General features: G+C 41.4%; 1 protein-coding gene across 2 annotated transcripts in view; it reads left to right on the forward strand.

Moving 5' to 3' along the window:
* The first annotated feature begins 660 nt into the window (after positions 1–660).
* Positions 661–20,175, forward strand: part of TBC1D14 (TBC1 domain family member 14) — a 116,723-nt gene continuing 97,208 nt past the window's right edge. Inside the window, exons 1-2 of one of the 2 annotated variants that reach the window (XM_036763057.1) lie at positions 661–1,007; positions 14,199–14,934. In XM_036763057.1, the coding sequence (XP_036618952.1) occupies positions 968–1,007; positions 14,199–14,934 (776 nt within the window). In that variant the 5' untranslated portion in view covers positions 661–967. The remainder of the gene's footprint in view (positions 1,008–14,198; positions 14,935–20,175) is intronic. The other variant, XM_036763056.1, reaches the window with a different exon arrangement.

The raw sequence follows: 20,175 nt of genomic DNA on the forward strand, positions 1-20,175 counted from the left end.
CCTGGGCTCGCGCTCCCCTCTCGCACACCTTCCCCTCCTTCCCCCTCCCCCGCCTCGGGCGCTCAAGATGGCTGCGGGTGGAAACGTTCAGGTAAGCAAGGGGGCGGGGAACGCGTCGTCGCCCGCCTCCTGCAGGCCCGGGCGGCGCAGGGGCTCAGCAAGGGGGGAGGGGCGGGTCAGCCGCACCGCCTTCTTCCGCGCGGGTTTTAGCGCTTCGCGGTTCCTAGAGGCGCAGTCGGCCTTCCGCGCCGCGCTGGCGCAGGATTCTGGGGGGCGGGGCGAGGGAGGAGAGAGGGTGGGGAAAAGGGAGGGAGAGGAAAAGTCACTGCCCGCGGCGTGTTAGGGCGGGGCCAGAGGCAGTCCTCGCCCCTAAGCTGGCGGACCAGTGAGAAACGTTCCCACCGAGCAGGGGCGGGGGAGAGGCGTTCTGGGAAGAGCCGCGGAGGGAGGAGTGCTTGGTTGAGGTAGCGGCTGCAGCTGCGGCCGCGGGGGTAGGAGGGAGCGGACGGAGCCGGAGAGCTCGGGGCTGTTCCTGGAACCCCCGCGGGCTGCGGGGAGGGCGCACCTGCCTAGGCGCTTCCTTCTCCTGCTCCGCGGAAGCCCGGCGGGCAGCTGCTCCTGCTCCACCCCTTCTTCCTCTTCCCCCCCACCCTCCCCCTCCCGCGTTCCCTCTCTCTCCCACTCTCTTTTAAAATTCCCTAAGAAGTTGCTCGGGGCTCGCCCCCAGCCCTTGGAGGATGGTGGCGGAGCAGCCTCGGGGTCCGGCCGGAGGGTGAGGGACGGGGGAGGCGGGCCGGCCGCCCCTAGCGGGCCCGGAGAGGGAGAAGAGAATGGCCTCACCTCCCGGCTTCAGCCGCTGCCTCTGCGGCCGCCTCCGCCACCTGCTGCCGCCACCGCCGCCGCCGCCGCCGCTTCCCGGCCCTGGTAGCCACAGCAACAGCCGCTAGAGGAGGGAGCCCGGAGGCTGATGGCCGAGCTGGAGGGCAGCGCGGGGCCCGGCTTCCCAGGTAAAGAGCCCCCGCGCCCGCCGGGACGCTGCCCCGGGACCCTTCGTTGATTCTTTTATCGAAAAAGTTTGTTTTCCCCCCAAACCGAGATGGGAGAGCGGGCTGCAGCGGCGGGCGCTGGAGTCAGACAAGCGTGGCATTGGAAGGTGGCATGGGCAGTAGACCAGGGATCCTCGATGCCTCCTCAGGAGGAATCCCCCATGAGCTGGATAGCTTGGAAAGTGGCTTGGTGAACAGACTCCCCCCCCCCACCCCCCCATAGAGATAGAAGGAATCACAAGATAAACAGGACGGTTTGGAAAGTAATATGTGCAGTAGAGCAGGGTAAAACGACATATTTAGCAGACTTCACCTCCTCCTTCCCCCCTTGATAGAGAGAGGGCCAGAAGCAATCCCAGACAGGCGGATCAGCCTGGAAAGTGACGCCTTGAGTAGACCAGGGTTCATAGATGGAACGCCAGGAAGAATCCCAGATGAGCAGGATAGCTTGAAAAGTGATGTGGTGAACAGATCCCCTTCCTCCTCCTCGAAAGGGATAGAAGGAATCCCAGATGATCAGGATAGCTTGGAAATTGACATGGTGAACAGATCTTTCCTTCCCTCTTCCTCCTTGACAAGAGAGATAGAAGGAATCCCAAATGAACAAGATAGCTCAAAAAATGACATGGTGAACGGATCTTTCCTTCCCCTTCTCCCCCCCCCCCCACCTCATAAAGAAAGAGGAATCTTAGATGGACAGGATAGCTTGGAAGGTGATATGGGCAATAGACCCCGCTGTTGACCACGAAGGAAGGCCAGAAGGAATCCTGGATAAGCAGGATAGCTTAATTAAATAAATTACTGCCATTCTTCCCCTTAGAGGGGAAAAACCCAAAGGAACCCTAGACAGGGAGGACAGCATGTGACATGTTGAATAGACCAAGGTTCATAGAAAGTAAGCCAGAAGAAAACCTAGCCCTAGACAAATAAGGTAGTTTGGAAAGTGATATGTTGAGTAGACAAGTTCATAGATAGAAGGCCAGAAGGAATCTCACATAAGCAGGATAGCTAGGAAAAAAATAACATGGTGAATAGACATCCCCACCCACCCACCACCTCCCTTGACAGAGAAAGAAGGCCAGAAGGAATCCCAGATAAGCAGGACAGCTTCTGATATGTTGATTAAACAAGGGTTCATAGAACCTAGACAAAAAGGGCAGCTTGCAAACTGGCATGTTGAATACAGTTTATCCTTGACCTGACAGAAAATGAAGGCCAGAAGGAAACCCAGACAGGCAGAACAGGGTGGAAATTGACATGATCAATTTATTATAATCTTAACAAGGAAAGCAAAAGCAAATCTAATAGAGATTCATTCTTTCCTGTACAGTCCTCTCCTTCTAATCTACATTGTGTATGTAGGTGCTCATTTTTATCTAGTATTTGTAAACCAGATAAAAATATGATTTATTTTCAAAGTAAAAAAATACATAAAATTGGAAGAAAAAGACCTTAATTCACATTCCACCCACGTACAAGCTGGGTGACCTTGGGCAAGTGGCAACATCCATGGGCCTCACATTTCTGTCTGTAAAATGATGTTATCAGACATAATGGTCTCTAAGGTCCTTTCCAGGTCTAAATCTCTAATGCTATAAAATGAGCAGTTTGTTAGAACCCTCTTTTATCCTGAAGCCCGCTCCAATGACTTGTGTTCCAGTTTCCCAAGTCTGCCCAAATGGAAGGGTTCATTAGCTACAATAAAACATTACTTTGGATTCTTCCCTCCTCCAATTTTAAGTCTCTAATAAAGTTGTGCCCTTCATTTGCATTACATTTTCATTATGCTAATAGGATTTGTTAAGCAAATGGTATAAATAGATTTGGGGAATATTTAGCCTTCTTTGGAAAATGTTGCTGAAACTTTAAAAGCTATTTGAGAACTTCCTCATTAACACATAATAGTTTCAGGAGCAAGGATTCTTATGTCACTCTTAACAGAGGTTCTTACCCTGTAGTCCGTGAACTTAAAAAAAAGTTACTTTGTTATCTGTATTTCAATATAATTGGTTTGTTTTGTAATCCTGTGTATTTTATGCATTTAAAACTATTACTGTGAGAAGGGTCCATGTGCATCAGACTGCCAGAGGGGCCACATAAAAGATTAAGAACTCTTCCTCTAGAACTTCAGCTTGGTAAATTAGCAAACTGCTTATCCAATAGAAAACAAGTAATCTACAACTTCCATTCTAAAATATAAATCCAAAGACAGCAGAACCGAAAAAAATCTATGTAGGAATTTACTTCTTAAATCTAGAAAGTGCATATTTGGATTAGAAAGCAGGTTTAGCATAGACGGTGGGGGCATTTCCATATCTAGACTGGGTAAAGGGAAGTTTTATGTGTTGAGTTTTTCTGTAATGTGAATTATCTGGATAATTATCTCAGTTTTTCATTTAATTGATTTGTACTTTGGTGGTAAGACTTGAATTTTCTTCGTGTTCTGTGTAAGGAAAAGATTGTAAAACATTTCCAGGGTTCTTAAGGCTTACAAAAATGTATGTGCGTTTTCAGAATAGTGTTAAAATCACAGAATTTGACAATTGGGAAGGAACTCAGTGGTCATTTCTCTCAACCCATACTCAAAAGGAATCCACAGTATAAACCAGTCAAGATCTTCCAGCCTGTACTTAAAAACCTTTCAGGAAGGAGAACCTCCTTTTTCAACCTTTGGCCCTTGAAACCCTATCCAGTGATTTCTCCTTCCCCGCCCCCACCAACTGATATCGGAGCTTGGCTTTGGTTTCAGAACTTTTATTTTACATATTTACCGAAATCTGGTTTATGGCATTTTATGGAGCTGGAAACTGAGATGTTACCTTTAGGTTAAATTATTTGTTTGGCACAGGAAACATACCAGGTCCAGGGTAGACCTGGGATTAATCCTTTGACTCTAGAGTCTTAGAATTGGCAGGGATCTCAGAGGCTCTTTCGTCTACTTCCTGCTTGAATAAGAATTCCCTCTATAACGTACTTGACAAGTATCCAGCCTTTATTTGGAGCTCTTTAGTAAGAGGAAAACCACTCTTCTGAGGCAACCTGCTCCACTTTGACATAGCTCTAATTGTTAGGAGGTTTTGCTCTCATATCAAACCTAAATTTGCTTCTTTGTAACTTAAAGCTAGTGCTCCTGGTTTACCTAGGGCAGAAATTCTTAAACTTGTTTGTGTCATGGTCCACTTTGACATTCTGGTGAATTCTCTTTAGAATAATTTTAAAAAATTCATAACTGAAGGAAATGCTAAACTAGAGGTTAGTAAAAATAAAGCTGTAGTTTTCCTATCCAAATTCACTGACCTCCTGAAATATGCATTAGAGCCAAGCAGAAGAAATGAAATTCCTTCTCCATATAAAAGCCCTTTGAATACTTGAAGACAGCTCCCAGTATGTCAATAATCACTTATTATGTGTCTCCTCTGTGCTAAGTTAGCCCCGTGCTAGGTGCTTGAGAGTCAAAACTAGGCAGTGCCTGATCTCTAAGGTGCTCACAGTCTTATGAGGAGAAAACATGATAATAACTATGTACAAACAAGGTACAGACAGGATAATTTGGAAATAATCAATGAAGGGAAAGCCCTAGACTTAGCAACTTGAAGGAGGTCCAGACATCAGGGTGCAGAGATGAGGAGAGAGAACATTACAGTCATGGTAGGCACCTAGGGGAAATGCCTGGAGTATTTGAGGAATGGCAAGGAGACCAGTGTGACTTCGTGGCAGAGTTCATGGGGGGCAGGGGGAGGAGGTGTGTGTATGAAAGTGTGGAAAGGTGGGAGAGAGCAGGTGATGAAGGGCTCTGAACATCAAGCAGAGGATTTTATATTTGATCTTGGAGGTCCTAGGGAGCTGCTGGGGTTTATTGAGTAGGGGGGTATATCTTGGTCAGACCTGCACTTTAGGAAGATCATTTTGACAACTCAGTACAAGTTGGACTGGAGTGGGGAGAGACTTATAGCAGGGAGACCAACCAGAAGGTTGTTTCAACAGTCCAGTTGTGAGGGGATCGAGGCCCTGGACTAGGATGGTGGCAGTGCCAGAGGAGAGAAGGGGGCATACCTGAGATGTTACCAGGGTGAAATTGACAGGCCTCGGCAACTATTGGATGTGGAGAGGAAGAGAGAGTGAGGGGTTAAGGATGACACCTAGATTGGGAGCCTGGGAAGATAGTAGTACAGTAATAGGTAAGTCAGGAAGAGGGTAGGGGTTTGGGGGACAGATCATGAGTTAATTTTGAACATACTGAGTTTAAGATGTTTCTAGATATCCAGTTTGAGATGTCTAATATGTTGTTGAAGATTCAAGATTGGAGGTCAGCAGAGAGGTTAGGGCTGGATAAAGAGAGTTCAGAATCATCAGCATAGAGATGATAATTTAATGGGAGCTGATGATATCACCAAGTGATTTAGTACAGTAAGAGAAGAGAGCTCAGGATAGAGCCCTGTGGGTATCCACTATCAATGGGCATGACCTGAATGAAGATCCAGCAAAAGAGTGGTCAAAGAGGGAAGAGAAGGGCTAGGAAAGAGGAGTGTCGAAAATGAAGAGAATATCAAGGAAGAGCAGATGATTGACAGTGTTAAAGGCTGCAGAGAGGACAAGAAGGATGAGGCTTGAGGAAAGTCAGCAGTTAAGAATTGATCATTAGTAACTTTGGACAGAGTAGATGTGTTTGAACAATGAGTTTGGAAGTCAGATTGTTGTAGTTAAGAAGAGAGTGAGAGGAAAGGAAGTGGAGGTAGCTATTATTCACCACCTTTTCAAGGAGGTTTGTCACAAAAGGAAGAAAACATGTAGGACAATAACTAGCTCAAATGGATGGGTGGATGGATGAGGGTTCTCTCAAGTCTTCACATCTCCAGGCTAAGCATTTCCAGTATCTTCTACTGATCTACTTGTGACATGTATCATCGGTTTAGGCCTAGGAAAAAGCCTTAGAGGCTGTGTAGTAGATTCTCTTTAAGCCACAAATATTTATTAAGCCACTATGTGCCAAGCACTATAGTAGGAGATGGTGATATAGTAATAGAAAAGTAACAGTTCTTGTTCTCAAGGAGCATATATTCTACCATCAAGATACATTTTCACAGAAAAGTAAGTGCAGTATTTATACAAAACAAATTTACAGTGATTTTGAGGTGGTACTGAGGACTGGAGAAACTTAAGAAAAGCCTCTTGAAGGAGGTGGCTCTTGAGCTGAGCCTTGCAGGGGTCTGGGAGCTCCAAAAGGACAGGTGAGGAGGGAGAAAATTCTAGGAATGGAGGACAGCTATGGGGGCAGCTAGATGCTGCAGTGAGTAGAGTTAGGAGGACCTGTGTTCAAATCTAGCCTCACACACTTACTAGTTGTGTGACTCTGGGCAAGTCACTTAACTCTGATTGCCTCTTTTAAGAAAAAAAGAAGAAAGAAAGGGGGAAAAAGCACAGTAATAAGAGATAGAATGTTGTATACTAGCAACACCAAGAAGTTCAATTTGACTGGAGTGTAGAATGAGAGGGAATAATAGGCTGGAGCCAGATTGTGAAAGAGCTCTAAAAATGCCAATTGTGGAGTTGGCATTTTATCCTAGAGGAAATGGTAAGCCCTGTAAGATTTTTTTTTAAAGCAAAGGCATGACATCATCAGATGGAGATATGAGGAAAATAAATTTGGCTGCTATGGGAAGGATGATTTGGAAAAGGGTGAGACTGGAGGTCTGGCAACCGATTAGGAGGCTATTGTAGTAGTTCTGGTGACAGGTGATGAGAGCCTGGATTGGTATAGTTGTGGTGTGAGTGAAGAGAAGGGAACAAATGTAAAAGATATTGAGAAAGTGGAATTGACAGACTCGGTAACTTATTAGATGTGGGCATTAGTGGGAATGAAGAATCGAAGATGACTCAGTTGAGATTGGATAAGAAATTTATCATGGAACCAGTGAGCATGCTTGTGTGATTTCATCTGTGTTAAGCAGGATATGAGTAGAAGCAGAGAAGACAAGGTTTAGGGAATAATCCACAGTTTTGGTCAGGAAAGACATGACCAGCCATTGGACAGAGAGGATTAAAGGGTCTAGCACAGTGTAAAGATGAGCTGGTTTAACTAAAGGGTTGAGATTTTGAAGATTTAAAAGACAGGACAGAGTTGATGATCTAGGAAAACAAGAGGAGGTGAAGTGGTTGGATGTTGCATTGAGGACAGGAGGGATCAGAAGGACAGGAGCTTATGGTCTGATGTAGGAATGTCAATTTCAGGGTTCTGGAGGTTAACCCCTTGTAGATTATGATGATGATGAGATCAGGTGTATGGTGATCCCTTTGTGTGGCTAGCATGGAGGAAAGGTGCAGATTGGGAGTTGAGTAAGTTAATAAATTGGGCAGGAAGGGAATTTTTATAGATTAGGAAACTAGGACTCAAAAAGATTGTTTTTGCTCATGGTCATGTAGTCAGTCAGTAAACATTACTAAGCACCTACCGTGTGCCACATACGGTGCTAGTAAGTACTGGGGGATACAAAGAAAGGCAAAGACAGTCCCTGCTCTTGAACTCACAGTCTAATGGGGGAGACAGCATGCTAACACAAACTATGTAAAGGATTAATTGGGAATAATTGACAGAGGAAAGGCAGTAAATACAGGGGTGGGGAACTTGCACCCTCGAGGACACGTGTGGTCTTCTAGGTCCTTGGATGCAACCTTTTGATTGAATCCAAGTTTTACAGAACAAATCCTTTTATTAAGGGGATTTGTTCTGTGAAGTTTGGATTCAGTAAAAGGGCCACACTTGAGGACCTAGAGGGCCACAAGTTCCCTACCTCTGTGTCTCTAGAATTAAGAGACATCAGGAACACAGGTAGTAAGTGAAAGGTAGGTTGCAAACTCATCTCCTTTGACTCTCAATCCAGTATTCTTTTTGCTATGCCGTGCTGTCTGTTCAGTAGTTTCATATTTTCGTTGCACTCTCTTGGATGTTTTCTGGCTTAGTAATGTCATTTCTAAAATAGAACCTCCACAGTTTAACACCATACTCAAGATGTGGTCTGATCAGGGTAGAATACAGGAAGAAAATCCCTCCATTAGTTCTGAGTAATTTACTTTTCCTAAAACAGTCCAAGATTGCATCGTGTTTCTTGGCTGCCATATCATGAAAAGAAGCATGGTGTAGTGCATGGCGAGCTGGCCTTGGAGTTCAAATGTTGTTTCTGGCATATACTGATTATATTTTGGGCAAGTGACTTAACCTCTGTGGGCTCTAGGTTTTCCTCTAAGAATAGAAGTTGAAAAGACAGTGATGGTGTGCATTGGTCAAGGAAATTTCCTCACCCTTAAATTCCTTATACCAGTGAAATCACAAGTCCAGTTTCTCTCCTATATCCCATAACGTTCTTCTAGTCTTAACCCACAAATCCCCTGGACAAGAGGTTCTTAACCTTTTTTGCTACATGGACCCCTCTGGCAATCTGGTGAAACCTGTGGACCCCTTCTCAGAATTATGTTTTTAAATTCATAAAATAAAATATACAGAGATTACAAAAGATATAAATGACATTGAAATTACAATGCAATTTCCTGCCCTGGCCTCCCTTCCCCCCCCCCCAAGGTTTATTGATGCCTTGAAATCTAACTTTACATTCTCTGGTTGAGGACTCTTTACTATGTCCACGAGAAGTCATTCAGCCTTTGCTTAAAGACTTTGAGCCATTAGGAAGTCACTGGGCTTGAAGAGCTGAGGGCCTAGCTGTTTTTCCTTAGGTTGAGCTGAAACCTGGTTGCTTCTAATTTCTGTTTACTGATCTTAGTTCTACCTTTTGGGGCCAAGAGGAAGTCTTATTTTTCTGGATTTGACTAAGGTTATTTACTTTTTTTCTGGCCATTAATTAGCAGTTTTGAAAGAAGATATCCTCTGAGTCAAGATGATGATTGACAGTTATGGAAAGAAATGCAGGTAGACATGCAGTATTTTGCCCTTTGAAGGCTTTGCTTTTATAGTCTTGTGTAGAAGCTTTTTTTAACCTGGAAATTTTTATTAACAGAAAATTAGGCATTGATATAATTTACATTTATCAAAGATTGATGTCTTATCTCCAATATTTACTTCGTTGACAGCATTGCTAGCTGCTGGGTAGACAGAAAGGTGATACACAGTAATTACTTTTGAGGAGCAAAGGAGTAAATAATAATTTTGAACTATAAGGTTTTTCATCATCATCTTGTGAGTAAAAACTCTGTTGGACATATAGGATTGTCAGGAGATAACTAGTTTAGGTACAATAGACTGTTTACATGTGTACAGTATGTCTTAAGCCAACTTGGCTGTAACTTCCTTGGAGCAGTCACTGAATCTTCTTCGTTTTCCATAAGGTATTCCTTATAGTAGGTAGAGCAGCATTTTGTTTGTAGTAGGTACTCAGTGAATGTTTCTTGAATGAATGGACATTTTCAAAGGATTGTCTATATTGCTGTTATCTGTAACATTGGAAATTGGTTTTGTTTTGAGAAGCACAGTTGTAGGGTGAAAAGAACATTGAACCTTAAGTCTGAAGACAAGGTTGTAAAGTCCTATCTTTTTTTGTTGTTGATTAGTCTTGTCCAACTCTTTGTGACCCCTTTTGGAGTTTTTTGGCAAAGATACTGGAGTGGTTTGTCATTTCCTTCTCCAGCTCATTTTACAGATAAGGAAACACAGAGCTAGTAAATGTCTGAGGTTGGATTTGAACTCAAGTCCTTCTCACTCCAGGCCAGGTACTCTATCCACTGTATTACTTAGATGCAGAGTTCTGACTTTGCCACTTATTTACCATGTGACTTGGGCCAGTGTCTCCTCTTCCATAGATCAGGGATAAAAATGCTTATATTACTTAGCTGATTTCAAATCAAGTCAACATATTTATTAAATGCTTATTGTATACAAAGTACAAGACAAAGTCAGATATGACATGAACCCTGTTAATGAGAAGCTTCCATCCTAACAATGAAGACAGATAACTATACAGGTATCTCAATCTCCCTCACGAGATATTTGTAAAGTGCTTAGCACATTGCCTGGCCCATAGCTGGCATTAAAAAGTTTTCATTTTCTTTCCTTCCATCTTTAAATCAAAGGTAAGATTTGGGGAAAAGTGCCCTGAGAAATCTTAGGAGGGAGAGATCTCCTTCGTTGAGGAATGAGGGAAGTAGAGAAAGGTCAGAGAAGGCTTTACAGAAGTGGCATCTGAGTTGAGACTTAAAGGAAAGGAGAGATTCTAATATCCTGAGATATGAGGAAGAGCCTTGAAAACCTAGGCAGAGGAGTATTTGGATTGATTGTGTTAGAAAATAGGGAGTCACTGTGAGTTCTTAGAAATATCAATACAGGTATAGCATTCAAGGCACTTAGGGTTGGGAAAGACTGAGTGTAAGGAGACTAGGCAGGAAGAACTCTATAAGGTAAGAGTGAGGTAATGAAGGGCTGAGTTGACGATATGTTGGTAGAAATGGAGAAGAGGGAATTAGAGAGGTATTTGAAGGTAAGAGATGACTGCAATCAGTGACAGAGTCAAAGGTAACTCCAAAATTTCAAACCTGGGAGTGCCTTCATTTGAACTCTTAGTACTTTGTACCTGTCTTAGGTACTTTTAGGTACTTAGGTACTTTTTACATGCTACTTACATGTCTACTATTTACTTTTCTGGTCTCCCTGTTCCTCTTCTGTACCCCTACCCGCTATTCTCACGTCACTGTGACCTACCCAGTGCACTTAGTAGGATACTGGTTCAAATTGTAGTTATGCATATCTTCTACTACAGTGGTTCTCCAAGTGTGGTGCAGGAAACCCTTTCAGGACTATTTTCATAATAATTCTAAGACATTTTAATTTCTAATACAATAAATATTGATAGCTGTAATATACATAAACAAAAGCTCTTTTGGTGATCCTCACTAATTCCTAAGAAGAGCATAAAGAGATTCCCCAAAATTTGAGAACTGCTGTTCTACTAGATTCTGATCCACTTCTGGAAGGTGGTACTATGTTTCAATGCCCTTCAGACTTCCCTCAGCCCTTCATCTGTAGTAGATGCTCAGTAAGTATATTTCAATGTTATATTGTTACTGTTCATCTTTATATCACAGTTTCTTGCCCTTCCCTTCCAGATTAAACTCTCCCTTATGACAAAGAAGAAACAATTAAACAAAACTATCTGACACAGTGTGTCTGACAGTGCCTAGGGTATTTTGTCTTCCTAGTTCCCCATCTCTGCCATTAAGGAGGAAGTCTATGTGAAGCCCTCACTGGTTTTTCTGTTACTTAGAATTCAGCTTCTACTTAAGTGGTCTTTTCATTTAGAGTGTAGACATAACATATTTTTCTCTTGATTCATTTTGTTTCACTTTATACTATTCCATACAGTTCTTTCCATGTTTCTACATATTTTTCATCACTTCTTATTGCATGGTAATATTCCATGACATTCATATACCATAGTTTTTTTGGTCATTCCTTAATCAGTGGACACTCATTTTGTTGCCAGTTCTCTATTACTGAATAGATTACTGCTATGATTATTTTGCATTTGTTAGACTTTTGTTTCTGTTTCTTATTTCGTTGTTGTACGTCTGGTAAAAGGGTATGGATAACTTAGTTACTTTTCTTGAATAGCTCAATAAATGTTGGTTGAATCATGAGCGATACTAAGAATGGTGATACAATTAATAGAAATAGGATAGTTGAAAAGTTAAATTAGCTTGGCAGAGGAAGATCAGTAATTTGTTTAGTTTCAGATGAAAGCATTGTTTCATTGTTTTTCATTTCATCTTAGCAGTCATTTTAAAAGCACCTCTATTATGTGCAAAACTAGCTAGTTGAGAAGATGTGGGGGCTTATGGAAAGATATCTAAGAGGTAGTGCCTTTCCTCATGAAATCTGTAATTTAGTAGGGGGAAAAATCAAATGCCTCAAATCAAATTGCCGTGACACAAATATTTTTATACCTTAATACTTAAAAGATCTGTGATCTTATCATTCCATCTTCTTTCATATTGTAACATCTCTATGGCTTAGTGGATGGGCTTCATGAGTTGGTGTGGTGACAAAAATTCATCATCACTCACTCAGCTTGTGGTGATTATTTGCCTCTCTCAGCTGTGGCCAGCTGGCTCTTGGAGGATAGACACAGGTCACTGGAAGTAAACTGGAAGTCTTTGTACCTTGGTGGAACTTGTACTCCATTGACTCAGTCTTTAAGCCCATATATCCATACCATAATGAAAGACTGGAGTAGGACTACAACCCCTTCTATAGAGGCATAATAGCTCCCTATTTCCTACCATGGCAGTACTCAAATCTCAGGTTATCAAGGACCTCTTGTATTGGATGCACCCCTGGATTGGGAGTCAGGAAGATGTGGGTTCCAGTGCTGCTTCTGACCCTTCCTACTAGGTGACCTTGGACAAATCATTTAATCTCTCTCAGCTTTAGTCTCCTTATCTATAAAGTAGTGACAGAAGAACACTTTTTCTCACAGGATTATTGTGAGGATCAAATGAGATAACATTATTCAATTTTAAAAGTGCTCTGCCCCATACCCAGTCTATAATTTCCCATTTCTACCAAACCTACGCTGATCAGACTGGTTTTCACACTATTCCATGAATACAAGATTGTTGAACTGGATGATTTCTAAGATCCCCTCTAGCCCTGAGTTGCTGATTTATGATCACATATCTTTATAATAATATTTTGTACTTATCAACTTTGAGTATTCTCTTGTGGGCTAAGCAGTGCTTATTACCGTGACTCATTCCTATAAGCTCTAATTTCTTTCACTCACTTTTTTCTCACTTTCCATATTTTTTATTTATTCCCTATCCCATAATTTCTCTCATATGAATCTCTCAAATTTCCCTGCATATACCATTATTTAAAAAATTATTTTCAATTCTAAGTTTTCTTTCTTTCTCCATCTCTCTATCCCTCAGCTTGAGAAGGCAGGAAATATGATGCCCATTATACACATCAAGTCACATAAAACATATTTTCCTTAGCCATGTTTGAAAAAAACAAAAAAATAAGGGGGAAAATGCTTCAATCTGCACTTTGAGACCATCAGTTCTTTATTTGGAGTTGGATAGCATTTTACATCATAAGTCATTTAGAGTTATGGTGGATTATTGTATTGATCAGGATTACTAATCTTTCACAGTTAATTATCTTTACAATATTTCTCTTCATTTTGTATCAGTTCATATAAGTTCTTCCAGGTGTTTTTTGAAACAATCCACCTCATTAATTCTTACAGCACAATAGTATACCCATCTCATTCATATACTACAACTTGTTAAGCCATTCCCCAGTTTAGCATCCTTTCACCTTTTTGTCACCATTAAAATAGCCTGTATATACCTTTAAAATATGACCTCCTGAATTGGAAATAGCTTTTCAGAAGTTATGACAAGGAATGATTGAAAAAACATTTATTAATTGCTTACTCTGTGCCCAGGACTGTGGTAAATGCTGGAGATGCAAGTACAAAAGTAGAGACAAGTTCTTGCTTCCAATCTGCTATTAATTTAATAGAAGTAGGCAGCACATATAGGAGAATGGTGGCTTGGGAGGGGTTTTTAATTTGAAAAGGTACAGAGATATCGATTGAAGCTGTAGATAGTAGGTTGACGCACTCTTTCCATTAGCAGTGACAGTATTTAATTGATTATGGTTCTAGAACTGGGAAGGGGGAGGAAGGTGGAGCATCTTAAAAGCAGCTAGAGAAAAGATAGTCTGGGAATCAAGTCCAATATGGCTGGAGCTGACCAGGAGAGGCCCTCACCAGTCAGGATGGTGGGGGCTGTAGAGTGAGAATTCCAAAACTTAACAAATTGAAATCATCTAGAATGTGTCTGGTCCAGCTGGCAAAGTGATTGCTAAGGAAATAGCCAGGGAGTAAAAACGTCTAATTTGACTAGTCTCAAATGTATTAGTAATGTGGTATTCTGTTGGTAATGCATTTCAGTCTGGCCATACATTTGGGGAGGAGGGGATATATGTTGGTGATTTATCTTGTAGTCCAAATCAAGGGGTTGGGTATGCAGGGTTTTGTGTGGAATAGGAATGATTAGGAGAGGAAGAAATGGGGTTTTGTAATTAGAGGGTAAGGTACTGTGTCTGTTCACATCTTATTTCTTTAACCTTACTCTTTTATCTAGTTACTTCTTGGACCAAGATGACCGACGGGAATCTTTCCACTTCAACAAATGGCTTCAGCTCGATGAAAGTTCTGGACGAGAGGTCAGGCAATCATGTTCAGAATCTTCAATGTTTGAATGTAAAGACCCCTAGATCCCTTTCATTGTCTGATTATAAACCTAAGTTGAAACTCAGTGATTTAGATGATAGACATAGCCTTAAATCAGTGGATTCAGGCATTCCAACCCTGGAAATAGGGGACCCAGAACCTGTCCACTGCAGCGTGTTAAATGTTAAAAGAAAACCATCTGAGCCAGAAATTGTCCCTGATCGAACTTTTCAGAGTGCAGGCACGCTCCCACCGTATGTACCTCCTCTTTCCACAAACACTGAGCAGGAACATCGTGTACGGAAGTCTTCTACTTTCCCAAGAACTGGATATGACACAGTGAAGCTCTACAGTCCCACCTCTAAGGTTCTGACTCGAAGTGATGATATCTCTGTATGCAGTGTATCAAGTCTCAGCACCGAACTGTCCACAACCTTATCTGTTAGTAATGAAGATATCTTAGACTTGGTGGTCACCAGTAATTCGAGTGCAATTGTGACTCTTGAGAATGATGAAGCTCATTTTTCAGATATTACATTAAACTCTTCAAAAGAAATCAGTGATCAAAACCTTCATGCCTGTGGCGTAGAAACAGAAGTGGATAGCAAATTGAAAATATTGGGACCATTGACTAACTTCTTTACAAGGTACTGTAACTTTGTGATACTTCATAGGTTTTTTCAAAACAAAGCTAGGGTTAGTAGTGAACTTAAGCTGCTTAAATATCATTCCTGAAAATAGATGAGTTTGTCCTTTTATGTCAGAAGAGGTAAACACCACTTTTACATGTCTGAGTTTTGCTTTGCTTGTACATAGCGATGCCTCAGTTATCAAGTGTTGGTAAAGAAGCTAATTAATGAAGTTTCTTCTTAGGTAAAGTTTATCACTTTAGGTAACAAAACAATTCTTAAGGAAATCTTTCTAAAATGCATTATATACTTCCTCACTTCATTAAAAGGGATAAATTGAACATAGGTTAACCTTCTTTATAGTCCAGTGTATTGAGAGTAGGTGGGCCTCTTGGTTACTGCACTAAGGGACCCATGGCTGCTAGTGGTACTGTGGATTTCTCTATTACTGTCTGCTATACCCACATCATGTATCATATTGTCCTTCACTGTCATGGCTTTCATCTTCTTTCTCATAGAATTAGGACAAATTTGAAGCTAGTTTAATCAATAACCTTAATTCTGCCAGCCAACCCCATGGCTGACCTGCTCCTGCAGTGTTAAACTTTTTGGCTATTTTTCCTCAGTGCTTAGAGGGCTTTTTCTTTTTTTCAATAGAATTATTGAATTTTATAGCTCAAAAGGACTTCAGAGATGTAATTCAACTCTCTTGTTTTACTGATGAAGGAAATGAGGCCCAAAGAAATTCAGTGATTCTGGGCTATATTCCATGAGATTCAGTTCAGTTAAAGCTTCATGATGGGTTGAATGGGGTTTGCTCTATTTTCTTTATTCTTATTTATAGAAGCAAACTATCACTGTGGTATCTTGGATACAAGAATGTCTGTTGTCTTAATTTTATTATTAGTTATTGCCATAAAATATAATTGAGCAAAGGAGAAACAGGTTTTGAAGTATTGGTTGTATATTTATCTTATTAAGATAATAAGTCACTTAATGTAAATTCTTCAATTAATATTTATACTGTTGTTACTTATAGAATTAAAAACACACAATAGTTTCACTGCTGGTTTTAGTCTGCATATTGCAAGGTTGAGATACTAACATTAGAGCAGTTCTCCCCTTTAAAAGGAAATGGCAGCAATAGGATCATATTACAGTAATAAAACAACAACCCAGTCTTTTTTTAAAATGTAATTTATTTATTTATTTTTAGTTTTCAACATTCACTTCCATAGGATTTTGAGTTTTAAATTTCCTCCCGCTCCCTCTCCTCCCCCCTCCCCAAGACAGTGTGAGGTCTAATATAGGCTTTACTTATACATTCATATTAAACATATTATCACATTGGTCATGATGTAAAGAAGAATTAGAACTAACGGGAGGAACCACGAGAAAGAAGAAGCAAAACAAAACAACAAAAGAAGAGGAGAGCAAATAGTCTGCTTTCATCTGCATTCAGACTCCATATTTCTTTCTCTGGATGTGGATGGCATTTTCCATCATAAGTCTTTTGGAGTTGTCTTAGATCCTTGCATTGCTGAGCAGAGTCTATCAAAGTCAGTCATTGCACAGTGTGGCTGTTACTATGTACGATGTTCTCCTGGTTCTGCTCACTTCACTCAGCATCAGTTCATATAAGTCTTTCCAGGTTTTTCTGGTCTGCCAGCTTATCGTTTCTTATAGCACAATAGTATTCCATTACATTCATATACCACAACTTGTTCAGCCATTCTTCAATTGTTGGGCATACCCTCAATTTTCCAATTCTTTGTCACCACAAAAAGCTACTATAAATATCTTTGTACATGTGGGTCCTTTTCTCTTTTTTATGATCTCTTTGGGATACAGCCCTAGAAATGGTATCGCTGCACCAAAGGGTATGCACAATTTTATAGCCCTTTGGGCATCGTTCCAGATTGCTCTCTAGAATGGTTGGATCAGTTCACAACTCCACCAGCAGTGCATTAGTGTTCCGATTTTCCTACTGCTTCTGCAACATTGATCATTTTCCTGTTTTGTCATGTTAGCCAATCTGATAGGTGTGATGTGGTACCACAGAATTGTTTTGATTTGCATTTCTCTAATCAATAGTGATTTAGAGCATTTTTTCATGAGACTATGGATAGCTTTAATTTCTTCCTCTGAAAACTGCCAGCCTTTTTTTTTTTAAGAAGGTTATTTCTTTTATTATCTATCTTGGAATCCTAGAGTGTTGAGATAGAAGGAGCTTCAAGAACATCTGTTCCAAATGTTTACAGACTTAAAATTGGAGGGCGATATAATTTTACCCCTCTTTTGACTTATGTGGAATCTGAAGCCCGGGGAGGGGCATAAGGTGACTTGCCTAAAGTCATACAAGTTGTAAGTATATGAGCTGGGACTTGAACCCACCTTCTTATTTTACGGAGGCCAGGACAAATTAAATGACTGGCCCAAGGGGTCACAGTTGATGGCGGGGCTGGAATTGTACTAAGATTTAAGAGTCTCAGGTGTGACTATTTTTTCTATTACATTATAAAGCATTCCTCTACTTAAAGGAGTCCTTTTCCAAACTCTTAGTCTTCAGACTTGTACACCTTGCCCTTGCAGGAATGTTCTACATTATTGGTGTACCTTATGATTACATTTCATGTTGAGAGGAAATCTACTAGTAACTTAAAAACAAAACAAACTATAACAACAAACCAGGCTTAGACTAGCCTAGGAGAAGAGAAGCTTGAAATGTAAAAAAAAAGTATAGAATTCAGGGGCTAGAAATTACACTTTTCTGTAGAGTTAGGGCTTGAGTAGTAGTGACTAACAAGGAGTGAGTGGACAACATGCACTGTCTAGGCTAAGAGTGGTGGGATAAAGGTAAGAAATGAGCATCGTTACAGCCCTGAACTGGCTTTTTCTGAACTATGCTGGAACTCCTACAATATTGCATTCACTACTTCAAGACTTAAAGCAGCGTTTCCCAAACAGTGTTCTTTGGAACCTGAGTATGATACGTATGGGGATCTGTCAGAATTTCGGTGCTGCTGATCATTTTTCCTTCTAAGACATTGCAGGCAGTGTTGTTGTTTGTCCTTAGTGCTCAGAGAGGATCAAAATGACATCATGATGTCAGGCTCCAGGTACAGTGTGTCTGATGCTGGCTGGTCAGATCAATATAGGCTTGGAAGGTTCTACCAAAGGTTGGGCATAGATAGTCCATATGAACATTTGGAGTGGAGATGTCTCTAAATTGGAGTGTCTCATGTTTCTTTTGACCTGCTGCAGTTTTGCTTTGCTCATAGAGCACACTGCCTTCTTTGATACAGGCACACCATGCTGGAGGGTCTTGTGCAAATGTCTCTCAGGTCTCACAATCAATTCCAAAGTTCTTCACAGAGACTTTGAGAGTGTCCTTGTGTCACTTCTTCTGACCACCGTATGAGCACCTGCCTTTTGTGAGTCCTCCATAAAATAATCTCTTGGCCAGTTTTTGGCATTTGAACAAAGTGGCCAGCCCATTGGAGTTGACCTCTCTGCAGTAGAGTTTTAATGTTTGGCAGTTCACCTTGAGAAAGGACCTTAGTGTCTGGAACCTTATCCTGCCATATAACCTGAAAGATTTCAATCAGCTTTTGTGTGATCATTTTCACAAAAGTTTTTGAACATGTTTTTGTGTTTCAACTGCAGGATGGGATCCCTGCTTGCTGTGGTAAGCAGGCTAGGGTTAGGTGAAGGAGACAATTTTTAGGGCACCTTTTCTAGCTCCTTCCTCAGGCCAGGAGGTAAGAAGTTTGATCCTTAAAAAGGCTACTCAGACATCCAGGGGGCTGCCAAATCCCATTGCTCCTTCAGTCCAGTGAAAAGAGGACTGAGTGGCCTGGGCCACCTTTGCCCAGGGTTGTAACTACAGTTCCTGGTGTATCTGCACCTGCTGCTTCCTCAGTAGCCCTTTGCCACAGGCCTTTGAGGCAGGTAAAATAAGACAGTAAAATAATAAAATGATAAAATGATTAAATAGTAAAATAATGTAGTAAAATAGAAAAAATGGTACGGGTGATCCCTTTTGACTCATATTTAAATTAGATTCAAGTGAGGCAGAATTGCTTGAAGTCATCAGCCTTACTCTCTTCTAGAGTCATCAGAGCCCAGAGCCAAGACAAAAGTGAAGACAATTGACAATGACTCTGGATGTGGACCTGGTTTCTTTGGTGTCTGACCAAACTCTAAGCGCTCCATGGCACCTGCTTCCTCTGCCTTCATGGCCTGTTGAAACATTTTGTTTGAAACATCTGCCTGTTCCACTAGGGAAATCTTCAGATGCTTGCGGTAGATACCCCAGTAACTCAGTGATGGGTTTGAGGTTCACTGGTTACTGTCAGCCTGGTTTGGCCCATCTGCCAAGATGGTTTACCAGGATGTAGCTGCTGTGTGGCCACTGCCCATGCCGCAGCTTCTTGGAGCCACACGAGAGAGCTGGGTGGCAGTAGACACCAGAGGTGGATGAGCAACCCCCCAACCAGAGATACAAGTCCTCTCTCGAACACCCCATACACCCCAGGGTTGGAATTATATAATCAAAAAAGATGTGTAATGATTTTTGGGCATAAGAATAGGTGTAATTGCCTCTATTTTGCTTCAAAGTGTCACAGCTATCCTTTTTATATTCTGGGGATCATGTGCTCCACGCCCCTAGGGCAGTTCAGTCTTTTTCCAAGTCCCAAAGTATCTCATGGCCAATTACTCTTGGAAACACTGACAAAGAGTGAGTGACTTAAAGCTGATTACATTGACTATAAATTTATACTATATAACTTTAGTTGGATCCTCACTGAGCTTGGCAGTCTTATGTTCCCATTGATTCGCTTTCTTAGTTCTTACAGTGACTGTTATAAACCTTTTCCTTTCTTCAAACCTCCAAGAACAACTGACCTAACTTCCTTGTTTCATTGAAAAGATTGAGAGCATTCAGAGGAACTACCTCACTGACCTTTGTACTTAGAACTTCTTGGCATCACCATTTCTAAATTCCCTCACATGTGCCCCTAATGCCATTTTCTTCCGCTTCCTTTAAGACCTTGCCATACATAGAAATCTGTCTTGCCCTACAAGAAAGTAAGGGGAAAAGGGAAAAGGCCAGGGGAGTGGGGTGACAGAAGGAAGGGCTGACAGGGGAATGAGGCGATCAGAATATATGCCATTTTGGAGTGGGGGGGAGGGTAGAAATGGGGAGAAAATTTGTAACTCATAATCTTATGGAAATCAGTGTTGAAAACTAAAATA

Source organism: Trichosurus vulpecula, chromosome 6, assembly GCF_011100635.1.
Source record: "Trichosurus vulpecula isolate mTriVul1 chromosome 6, mTriVul1.pri, whole genome shotgun sequence".
NCBI lineage: Eukaryota > Metazoa > Chordata > Mammalia > Diprotodontia > Phalangeridae > Trichosurus > Trichosurus vulpecula.